This window comes from Calidris pugnax, unplaced genomic scaffold, assembly GCF_001431845.1.
Source record: "Calidris pugnax isolate Ruff unplaced genomic scaffold, ASM143184v1 scaffold54, whole genome shotgun sequence".
Lineage (NCBI taxonomy): Eukaryota > Metazoa > Chordata > Aves > Charadriiformes > Scolopacidae > Calidris > Calidris pugnax.
In genome coordinates this window covers 2,795,206-2,807,839 of record NW_015090864.1, presented here as the reverse complement: position 1 = coordinate 2,807,839, position 12,634 = coordinate 2,795,206, and the positions used below count along the sequence as shown (strand labels likewise).

General features: G+C 39.5%; 1 protein-coding gene across 10 annotated transcripts in view; it reads left to right on the top strand.

Moving 5' to 3' along the window:
• ADCYAP1R1 (adenylate cyclase activating polypeptide 1 (pituitary) receptor type I) overlaps positions 1-12,634 on the top strand; it is a 128,036-nt gene that overhangs the window by 38,751 nt on the left and 76,651 nt on the right. For all 10 annotated transcript variants that reach the window (XM_014945061.1, XM_014945066.1, XM_014945065.1 and 7 more), the window contains exon 3: positions 11,876-11,981. In XM_014945061.1, the coding sequence (XP_014800547.1) occupies positions 11,876-11,981 (106 nt within the window). The remainder of the gene's footprint in view (positions 1-11,875; positions 11,982-12,634) is intronic.

Genomic DNA, 12,634 nt, shown 5'->3' with positions numbered 1-12,634 from the left:
TCTAGTTTGCTAAGAGCTTGCCAGATAACTGATAACGCAATATTGGATAAGATTAGAGATAATGCTGAAGCTCAAGGGTATAAATTTGTGTTTACTTCCTCACAAATATTAAAATGTTCTTTTTTCTTGTGGCCCTCTGGCTGAGCTGTTTTTGGTTATTATATCTCTGTTAGCCAGTTTTAAGATAATTTGCTCCATTATTTAAAAACCATAACGAAATACATGACATTTTTGCATTGCAATAGAAACTAAATTCTCGTACACTTACAGACTAAGCTAGTACCTCTTCCAGCAATACAGATGAGCAAAATTGAAAGCTTTTTGGCCACCCTGTGTTGTCTGTTATGTCTGAACTAATGCAGAAACACCTGGTGAACAAACCCCATGCTAATTTAAAATAAGTGTTGAATCTCAGTGCCTGTTTTCAGGCTAACAGCTTTAACATCGAGATTGATGGAGTTACTGTTCCTTCTGTAACAGACCACAGCTGCAGGCATTCCCTTGCACACTCCATTTGCAGAGCAGTTGTGGGAGAGTCAGGAATTTCGTACAGGCAGGCAACATCAGCGAGAACAGGCTGTAAGATGCTGAAGGGCCTTGGTACTCCAAGGAAAATACACTAACGTGATTGCATCTACACATATGTATTTATTTTTCCATTCCTCCAGGTCACCTGTCTCCCCCCAAATCCTGAATGCTATGGTGGTTTTTCAACTAAATTTGACAGAAGGACCTCATTCTTGGACAAATTAATTTTCTAATGAATGTTTAGGCAAAGACAGAGATTTTGTTTATTTCCTACACAAAAATGAAATTAAACATAAACTCAAGCCTCGTTAGACAGCAGAGCATCCAAAGAGGAGCTCATCTAAGGGACACTAATCCATGTGATCAATGGCTAAAGCTTTGTGCTGCTGCTCACAAAATTAATCAGCTTTCTTTTTTTTTCTTTTCTTTTTTTTTTTTTAAATCTAACAGCTAATCCACATATCTATCAATTCAAGATCACTGTCAATTAAACATGAGAGCTTGAAGATCAAATGTTCTTATTGATGCAATTGGTGTTTGATTTGAGCCACCTCAGTTCTCTCTGTGTCAAATAAGCCCAGCTGCACTGCCCTGTCTCTAAAAGGTGTGGAAAAGATAAAAACACTTAATATTAAGATATGGTTAAGTGTTACTGTGATGGTGTCAAAGACAGATGTATGAGTTATGAGAAGTTTTGTTAATCTCAGTGTTGCACTATGGAGAAGCTTGTGCTGGTGAGCTGCCCGGAGATCTGTTCAGGATTGAGGAGCTCTGTGAGACACCTGGCTTTCAGACATTCTGAGATCTGAATCTACAACTAACCTGAAAAAACTTTGTTGGGCTCCATATTCTGTCTATTTTGCAGCTCAAACCATAAAAAAAAATCATCAGTTACACCTGAGTGAAACACAATGTTATTTCATCAGTTCGTTGTACTGAACTGATGATCAAGCATCCGCCTTCTGACTTTTTTTCACTTTTCTTTGTACATGACCTAATATCTGACTTATTCTCACTCATAAAATCCATGTATGTGTCCTGATAGTACATGGCATGGCAGCTGGGGGAGGACAGCTGGGTGATCTGGAAAAACACAGATAGGGATGGGCAGCAGTGCTTCCTGATCTTCTACCACCAGTGTGAAGTCCCACATAAATCTTCATCTGACAGATGCCTTCACGTTTGCATTGCATACTTATTCTTTCTCCGCTGCATAGGAGCTTATTTTTTCCATTTATCCAGCTGTTTACTATCTGCTTTTTAATCTTTTAGGGCTTTTTCTTTGAATTAAAGGAGTAAATGGGGACCGGAAATGATACGGTTTATTTTGCTTTGATTTTCACATTGTAACCTATTGGTTACAACATTAATTCTGCAGATATTTAATTACAGGACACGAAGATGGAAATTCAGCTTCTTTTCCCCTTTGTGTCCATGGATGTTTCCTGTATTTCTGTTAATGAAATCTGAAATAGCACCTCGGGGATGACAATTAATATTGGAGGGGCAGGTCATCTTGTACTGAGGTCAACTCCTATTACGTGGCCCTGCTTAAAAGGGAGGCTTTTGGATGATGAGCAACATAAAGTGGCAATCTTCCAGTTGTGTTTATGGCTTTGGGAAAAAAAAACACAAACACCAAACATCTGCACAAGCTAGCAGAAACCATTGCGAGATAACACCATCAAAATTATGGAAGAATGAAATCCTGAGTTTAATGTAATGTAGCAACAAATAAAAGGAAAGTGACAGGGATTTGTATGAATAACATTAGCTTAGAGAAAATTCTGTTTTCAGTACTGATTGCTTGCATTTTGGGGAAGTGGTTTTTATTCAGTGCATTTTTTTCCTAATTTAAAATCTGAAGTATATATATATATATATATATGTTGTCAAAGTTGTAGTGTAGAAATTCTGAACACCGTAATCTTGAGGATCAAAAAAATGACAGTTAACGTATCTTGGAGTCACCCAGAATAACCCACAAGGGACAACACAAAACAGGTTCCACCAATTTTGCTTTCAAGTCTCTGCTGCATGACAACAATTTGCTCTCATGGCAGAGGAATATCTTTTTTTTCTCTCTTCAGTAGGTATTAGACATATAGTATTTAGATATGTTAATATTTTATTCTAATAGCAGGAAAACCAAAGCAGTCAGAAATACCTGCCCCCTTTTCTGACTCTCCATTTCTCCATGGAAAATGAAACCAAATTAAAAGATTACTGCAATTTAATGTTATCACTTTAAGGGCTTCAGAGCTATACCCCTTCTTGTTGTAGAAGTCATACTACAATCCAGAAGTAAGCAGAGCTATGACAATTTAGACCATTTACCTTAGAGGAAATGCTTTGCACATCTTTATTCCATTGCACACATATCTGTCTGTAGGGTGGGCAATAAGGGCCGGAACTCCCTGAGAAGTAAAAATCATATAAATGGTGGAGCTGAGTTTTCTTTTGTAACTGGAAATACATTAACAGAAGAGAAATTAACTTCTTGGAAGGATATGAGCAAGGAGCTGAAAATGAGGCTGTTAAGGTTAATAGCTGAGAAGTTCTTGTCACTTCAGGTCCTGGGCAGGCATTCATGTGGGGAAATTCATCTGAACCTGAGCAACAACCTTTTCTGAGGACTTTGGTTTATTAGAGTAACAGTTGTGGGAAAGACACAAGCATGAACCACATGAAAGGCCTCTTTTCTGAGGCCATCGTGTTGCACGTACTGTGTGGTTCTCAGGAGCCACCACTGTTAACTATAGAGGCAAAATTTGGCTTGTGCTGCTGGGATGCACAGTATGTCAAGACACATCAAATCGTGTGGGGATCTAGGATGGCTGAAGATTTCAGAATCAGGTGTTGGTGAGACTGTGATGTGGTCATTGTTGCAGATGAAGTAGGATCCAGCATTTTAAACCACAAATACATAAAATTAGGCTCTCATAATCAGCATACAAGGACCCTATTAAATATGGCATGCATAAATACTGCAGCAGAACCCTTACCTCTTCCTCCAGGAAGCCAATTTATTGATGCTTCCACCCATTTAGCAAATTAAATTTGGGAAGGGAGACTTGAACCTGTCAGCCAGCAACTACTATCTTTAGTGTAGAGCAGTAACCATGTATACTTGGGTTTTAAAACCACTTTTTTTTCTTCCTTTTTTTTGTGTGACACTGAAAAATTGTCTCTTGTTTAAATATGCAAGAGATTCTGAGCCCTAAATGTCTGCGCATTGCAGTCAGCTGCAAACAGCACAGCTGAAGCATCTGTTACCCTTGGAGAGAGCCCCGGTGCCATCGAGTTCTGCATCAAGAATGCCCTTGTACCTGCCAAGTGAGGTGACTGACTTAACGCTTTAGATGCCTGCTGCATCTTGTTGGGGCTCAGAAAAACAGGAGCTGTACCGTGAGGGTAATAAAAAGCATCCCGAATCGCTCCTTATTTAGTAAGATATCCCTTATCTGAGCAAATTTCTGTATAGTAGCAGAGCAGAAAGTGCTGGAGCAGAATCTGGGTCATGACAAGACTCTGAAAGTGAGACCTGTGGCTTATCTGTCAGGGTCTGAAACGCATCCAAGTCCTGCAGGTTTGTTTGGAATGAAGTCACTCTTTAAGGGGGAGATCTGTTCTAAGAAGAAGACCATCTCTATCACTGCCTGTTGTCCCTCCTTAAATCAGATCATACCCTGCAGTGTTCTAAGAGTAAAATGGGAATTTGAGATAGGGTATGCAATCTGGCCCTGTGTCTTGTCGTTTTGTTTTGTTTTCTAGTAATTTTGCAATCTTATTTGGTAGCACTTTGTATTTTTGAAGTTCTTGAAACCTGCTTGAGGTTCAGCTCATTAAATACACTGTAGACATTGAGAGGATTTTCTAACACCTCATGAGCAGTGCACGTGATAAATTCACTGCTGCACACATTTTATGGGAAGGAGAAAGAAGGGTTTGTTGAGAAAGCTACTCTAGGCACAGTCTTTTGTGCAAAGACTTGATTTCTTGCGGGATTTGAGTGGGTTTTTTTGGTTGTGGGGTGGTGTGCTTTTTTCCTTTCCACTTTGGCACAATATCTAAACCAACATCTCTTAGCACTGAAAAGAGAAGGAGGGAAATTGAGAATCAGCTTGAGAACTTCCCATTACCAGTGCTGTAATGAGCTCTTTGCCTCTGTTCTTCAGTATTCTCCCCAGTCCCAAAGCCCCTTTGGGGAATATTAGAGTGAGAGTGTAGCACGACGCACTTGCTGGGGAGGAGTGAAAGGGAGGAATGTGTGTGATAGTTGAGGGCAAATAGCTTTCATTTAATTAGTAGATTAATTAAAGCTTTCTCCCTTGGGTAGGGGATATGTGTGTGAGTGTGTAGAAAGTTTTTCTTCAGCCTCCTGTAGTTGTTCATCACGCATTTCTGTTCCAAGTGTGACTCAGATGGGGCTTCTATTGAATTTACTGGGAGCCTGCACAAAACAAATTTCCTGTCTAAGATCTTTTCTCTTCGGGGTTTTGTTTAAATGTAATGAAGTATAAATGGGCAAATAATAACGAGTAATAACAAGAGCTTGCTTTGCAAATGAATGTGGCATCCGGCAGCACGACAAATGCAGAACTCCTAAAAGCTTCTTTGTTTTCCAAAGTCCTCGCAGTGAGAGAAGTCTTACGTGAGCACAGATTCCCTCAGCCTTCACTCAGTGAAACTCAAGAGTTTTTTCCAGTGTGATAAACCATTCAAAGATACTTGATAGCCTTGACTCTACACACTTTACATAGGTCCTGAGGAAAGCAGATAAAAGCCAACAGCGTGCTGGGCTCTATTAACAAGACCATAGCCAGTAGATGCAGGAAAGTGATTACGCCCCTTTAGTTGGCACTTGCTGGATGTTCTAGAATATTACATCCCGTTTTACGGTCCTCAACATACTGAAGATGTCAGTTAAGTGGAGCAAATTCAGAGGAGGGACACCAAAATGGCTTATGAGAAGAGAATGAGGAAAATGGGCTTGTTTAGTTACCACTTCAGAAGGCATCCACTGAGCAAAAGGAAGTGTTGATTATGCTGCTGCTATTTTCTAATCTGCAGTGAGATGTGCATCTCTCCAGGAGCCATCAGTGTTAGAAGGTAACCGTATCTTAAATTCATGTAAGCCAGTTTGAAAGGGCTCAATGGTTTTTTTTTTTGGCAGTGTGCTCTGTTTGTGGGGTTTTTTTCACTGCACAATTTTCTTAAAGCGTGGTGTCAAAACTATGTTGCAGATTGTACAATTATGCCTTGGTTTGAAGAAGTTTCCAATGGCTTTACCCTTTCACTTAGTCTGAAGTGGTTTGAAATTGCAGTAGTTTGGGTGCCATTTACACAGGCAGACAAAAACGCAATCAAGTAACAATGTAAGGCCTTCCTGGAGACAACAACTTGTTCAACTGCTAAGCTAGTGTTGTGGGTACGAGCAATGATGTAAATCAGTTCTGAAAAAATCTGGATAATCAGAGCTCCTTCCCAAACACTTCTATTTTTAACACACTGTTTTGCAAGTCTTGGCCCTGGTTTGACCAGTTGAATCATTGCTTGATAAGAACAGGAATTAAAATCTGGTAATGTTGTTTCCATGACAGAGTAAGCTGCTTTCTGCAATGCTTACATAATAATGTATCTTTTTTTAAGCTAACTTTTAAAAACTGAAAGTCATAATAGAATTAATAAAAAGTGTTATTCAGTATGGAGTGATCTAATATACCTAGTGGATTAGACTCCTTTCTTGCATTGCTTTAGAGACAACATTCAGACAAAAGGTGAATCAGACTCTATTTCATCTCTATGTTGATGTAAAATACTGTCCATGAGGAATTTAATGAAAGGTTTTGTTGTTGTTGTTTCTTTGTTTTTTTTTTCATTCTGTATTTCTTTACCCCTCTCCTTATTGTGGTGCCTGATACGACATATCCTGAATAGAGTGGAAATATTCTCATTCACTTTGCAAAAAAAGAATCAGGACTTCACAGGCATAATACAGAAATGCAGAAAAGGAAAGAACAGCTAATGGTACTGAATTGCTATATTTGATCATGGCTTTATAGAAATGAAAATACCAAACGAATCACACAGTTCACTATTACATCTTTACTGTGACTTCAAAGCCTATTTTCTGATCCTGGAGTTTCTCAAGAATACTGGTGACTTTTCTCAATTTGGTAGATTCACTGAGTTAACTTGCGTAGTGAAATCATGTTTTAAAGCAATTGTGTATATTCTTACGACGAGTAAAATGAACAGTATTTCTGAATGACTGTAGTCGAAGACAGTTCAGCTTTCTTGGATAGACCATTCTGCACTGCTGTCCCACAGGATGATAAGCCTGAGACCTCTTCCAATGCTCAGTTTTGATGTGTTAAAAAATTTCCAAATCCCTCCACCACCCAACCACCTCTCCTATGCACAAGTTTTAATCAGTGATGATGCACGTGGCACAGGGATAATGTCCCATTCATAGAGAATGTCATGACTTTCCTATGAGAAAACCTATATCCACTTGATATAACTGAGGAAATGATTCGAGTAACAAAACATAAATGTCTTTTGCTATTAAATATATTTTTTTCCATAAACAGGGAAGTGTATGGTACCCTTCTGACCTGTGCAATTCCTCCCATGTGGTTCCTTCCCTGGAACATCCCTACATTTGAGCAATGCTTTACTTAAACATATTACTGTAAAATTTGATAATTGATTTATGCATAAAGCTAGGGCAGGTGTGGAAACAGCATCAATGCATTCACCTGTTTTTTTTGCTCAGGGCTATGTACTAACAATGGCTTTCTTAACGGAACAGTTCACAATAAAGCAGCACCTCGAGAGTATGTGTGACAGAATATAAGTAGGTAGTAACATAATAATGTGATTGTTATTAATATTACCATAATGTCAAGGGAACAACAGAGAGTTAAATACTACAAGTTACAGTGCATGCCGGTCAATTAAAAAAAAAAAAAAACAAGAAAAATGAAAGTTGTTGATTTGTTGCACAGAGATAGGTGACTGCTTTTGTATTTTTTGTGTTCTCAGAATTTAACAGACATTGTTTGTATTTACTGTATTTGTACACTTGTACAAACGGAAAATACAGATGTACTGTATTTGTATTTGTACAAGTGCACGCCTTTTCAAAGCTGGTGTGAGTCAAACTCATTCACTTCATTTAGAGTAATCCTTTTTTAAAAAGGAATTAATTTCATGCACTATCCTCTTGGTTTCTTGATTTTTCTACTATGTGTCAGAATATTCTTTAACTGCACATATCACTGATATCTTCTGGGAAACTGAAACCAGACTGTCTCTACTGAACTCAGGAAATTACAAATGTCCTTGAGGCAAAAGAAATGAAATCAGGAGGCCATGAAGTTCCAGCTTACACTTCAATTTGAATTGTTCTCTGCAGTTCAGTTGCTGAAGCCTGACTCGACAGACTAAAGGCCCTACCAGTACACAGATGATGAAGAAACATAAAACATGTGGATCCTTTTAGGAAAACATGATAATATTAATGCATCTCTGCATTCAACAGAGAAACTCTCTGTTATAAACAATCCAAATCTGGTTTTATTTTCTCAGATACAGCATTGCTCATTAGGGGAGATGACAGGCAGCTTCTCTCTGGCACTGAGGTTACCGTTTCCTTCCTTTCTTTGCTTTGTGTCTTGGTTTCTGTGTTGGAGATGACAGGCAGCTTCTCTCTGGCACTGGGGTTACTGTTTCCTTCCTTTCTTTGCTTTGTGTCTCGGTTTCTGTGTTCCCCCTTTTTTTTTTAAATCTGTTGATGAAGAATGCAACAAAATGGCATAATGATTATTATGGGAAATCACATCAAAGTATCCTACCAATAATGAAAGCTTAAGGAAGGCTACATGGACAGGTGAAGCACATCACTCTAGTGCTCTCTCTGTGCCTAGCTGTCTACATTTCAAATACCTCCTGAGCCAGACTTGCTCAGATACCATTGACTAAGTTTAGTCAGTTCACTCAGCTACACCTGATGAAATATGCCTGTCTGCAAGGAAGACTATAAAAGTTGAGCTTTTAACCATAAGCTTTCTTTATAGTCAATCAAGTTCTGGCTTTGATTTACCTCTATTAAAGAAGACACCAAAAATAGGAAAGATAAATCACACTTTTTTGTCCTTTCACTATAGATTGAATCTAAACTTTCCTCTCAAAGGTCTAGGGTTAGCTTATAGGGCATCAAAAGTTAGTTAGTGTTTTGTATGCTTTGATGGACTTTACAAATATAAATACACATATATATATGTTTTGAACTCCTGTAACATTTGACATCCACAATATCAAGCTGAAAAGGGTTCTGCAGGTTAACATTTCCATTTGCTTGTTTGTATCCTCTTGTATAGATTATTTATATTGTATTATTATTATTACTATTATTAGTAGTAAATGACAGCTATTCTAATCTGCATATACTGAACTGCACAGAAACTGCCACGTTCATGTACTGAGACAACCCCTGGGCACTGCTTGTAGACCTGGGCAACTGTGGAGTGTAAACCAGTACTACCAGCAGAAGACTCTCCAGTTCTCTTTTATCTTTTTAAAAGATATTCTAAGAACTTGAATGTCAGCCAATTCAATTTTCCCAGTCTTTGGCGAGGTTTAGGGGATGATGTAGCAAAAGCCCTTATGTTCTTGGGAGATCCCAGAGATCTGTGACAATATATATGTTCCAGGCCCTTGGGAGCCCTCAGAACAGAACAATGTTTGTTTTGAAGATAAACAAATTTAATATGGTTATGACTGGTGTATCCCGCGGGGAAAATAACTGAAATTTATTACTGAGATCTTGGAGATGAAAATGTGCAGCATTATCAGTTCCTACAAATGTTGAGTAATGCTTTCCAGAAGAGATGCATTAGGAAATCTTCTCTGGCTTTGAAATAGGGGTTGTGGCTTCTACCTGTTACAAGGTCAAAAGCATGCAAAAGCCTCCATGCTTCCTAGCACACACAGAACCACCAGCAAAAAAGCATTATGTGTACTTTAGGATTTGCTGTAATTGTGTATTGAGTGTATGGTGGCAGTGCCATACATCAGTGACCCAAACTGTTCATGCCAATCCCTTGGCATTTGAGGGAAGTGAAGTTGACCTGTCCAGTTGGGGCTCCAAAAATAAACGGAAGGAGATTGAGTTCAGGTATTGCTTTCCCTGGATCAAAGGGCCAAGGCCAACGGGATGAGGTTTAATAAGGCCAAGTGCGGGGTCCTGCATTTTGGTCACAATAACCCCAGGCAACGCTACAGACTTGGGGAAGAGTGTCTGGGAAGCTGCCCAGCAGAAAAGGACCTGGGAGTGCTGGTGGACAGACAGCTTAACATGAGCCAGCAGTGTGCCCGGGTGGCCAAGAAGGCCAACGGCATCCTGGCCTGTATCAGGAATACCGTGGCCAGCAGGAGCAGGGCAGTGATGGTGCCTCTGTACTCAGCACTGGTGAGACCTCACCTTGAGGGCTGTGTTCGGTTTTGGGCCCCACACTACAGGAGGGACATTGAAGTGCTGGAGCGTGTCCAGAGGAGAGCCACCAAGCTCGTGAGAGGTCTAGAGAACAAGTCATATGAGGAGAGGCTGAGGGAACTGGGCATGTTTAGTTTGAAGAAGAGGAGGCTGAGGGGAGACCTCATTGCCCTCTACAACTACCTGAAAAGAGGTTGTAGAGAGGTGGGTGTTGGCCTCTTCTCCCAAGGGAACAATGACAGGACCAAAGGAAATGGTCTTAAATTGCAGCAGGGGAGGTTTAGATTAGATATTAGGAAGAATTACTTTACTGAGAGAGTGGTCAGGCACTGGAACAGCCTACCCAGGGAGGTGGTAGAGTCACCATCCCTGGAGATATTTAAGAAAAGTGTAGAAGTGGCTCTTCAGGACATGCTCTAGTGCCCAAGATTGTTGGTTTGTGGGTGGGTGTGACGTGGTGGGGTGTTGCGTGTGTTGGGTTTTTTTTGTTTTGGTTTGTTTTTTTTTTTGTGGTTGGACTCGATGATCTCAAAAGTCCCTTCCAACCATAATGATGATTCGGTAGAGTCACCATCCCTGGAGATATTTAAGAAAAGTGTAGAAGTGGCTCTTCAGGACATGCTCTAGTGCCCAAGATTGCTGGTTTGTGGGTGGGTGTGACGTGGTGGGGTGTTGCGTGTGTTGGGTTTTTTTTGTTTTGTTTTGTTTGGGTTTTTTTGTGGTTGGACTCGATGATATCAAAAGTCCCTTCCAACCATGATGATGATTTTGTGATTCTGTTTGCTTGTTCTTACTTAACAGGTAAGGGAAAATAGGCCACTTGGTAGCTACACTCTACTTCGGCAGTTTTCCATGATTAAGATTGAAGGAAATGTGATGAAAGAGCAAAATTGCTTGCAGAGAACTGGGGTGACCTATCCCATCTTCAACCAGTGCACTGATTTTCATGGTGCTTTCCAGAGAGCGTAATTTGAACCTCAGCAGTACCCCTTTAAAATGATCTAATGAAACCTGAGATTGTTATTTCCCCTGAATTGATATTGTCTGTCCACATTCTACAACAGGAATGAAATCTTGTATTGATTCCTGGGAATGGGTCCCATTCTTATTTTGTTGCTGCTTTGGGATTGCCTGAATTCTGTTGGCTACAATATTACTGTTGTAGACTCATTTATCTTTTCTTTCTTTCTTTATTTATTTTTATTTTTCCTTGTCGTGGGCTGCCTTAGAGCCTTAAAGTTAGAAAAAAAAGAAAAAGAAAAAGAAAGAAAAAAGATTTGGATCAAGTCACTTCAGTTTAACTGGCATTGCATCCTTTTTTTGGCAAGAAAGCAGCCTTGTATTCACTGGAATAAATAAAGAAAGAAACATTAAGGAATGGAGAGGGTGAAAGACTAAGAGAAAGTGCTTTTAATTTAGTTTTGAGTCCTGAGTGAGGTTAATGGGTTGTGCAAGTCTCACAAGAAACTGGTGGAAGATCAAACTGAGCCTCAATTGATTTCTGATTCCTCTTTAAACAAATTATTTATTTAGAGGTACCTTTGCTTCAGCTTTATTTGAGAAAGGAATATAATAAAATAAAAAACACGTGTTTTGACAGGGAGAAAAGCATAAAAACTCCCCAAATTTATGAGAGTTATAATTCCATAGTTTGACCTTAAGCTGTAAGAAAAAAAAATAGGAAAAAAAAAGCTTGTTGTGATTTTCTCTCATGTTCTAAGGATGTTTTTGTCTCTTTTTCTTTTTGAAATAGAACCTCCAAACTTACTGATGCTTCCTGATAAAGTTACTAGCTATTTTAAGTGCTTAATGGTTCTTTCCCCCCATTTTTTCCCCACATTTCAGGTTACAGCAACCCATTCCAACTGCATCATTAAAAAGGAGCAAGAGACCTGTCTGGAGAAAATACGGAGGGCAGCTGCCCTGAACCCTCTCAATGACTCTGCTCCAGGTGAGTTTCAGCTTGGGATAGGTCATGGACATTGAATTGAAGGTTTCTGAACCTTTCTTATCATGTCTGCGGGGGTTTTCAGCAATGTCAAGGCAAACATCTTACCGTGAGAGGTGCGGTCACTGCAGCTGAATGAGCTTAGAGAAACATTATAAGGACAAAAAAATCAATCAATGGGGATGTACTAGAACAATCGCTGATTATTATCAGAGGTCAGGAATTTACTTCTGTACTTCAGGTGATGCAGTGGCATATATCTACAAAATTAAACTGGGGAGGAGGGGGGGAAAAAAGGAAATAAAAAAGAATCAGTGTGCCTGGAAAGTCCTCGATAATGTTTAGGTCTTCTACTGGTGTAGGTGGCAATGGCTACTGACATAAGTCTAAGTGCATAACTGGTCTGTTTTATAACAGCTCATTCCCCCTCATGAGCTCAGTAATAATTTGTGCCTCTTTCTCACATGATCTGAAGACCTTTGCAGGGATTAGCATTGCAATGACCATAATCTTGATAAAGAATACTTGTGCTATTGCTGAGATAAGAAACTGAGGCAGTAAGCAAAGACGAAATTAATAGTTTAATATCCTGTCTCATTTCCCACTGACTGCAGTAGGAGCTGCCTATGGGCAGCACCAATGAGAGAAGGGCAAAG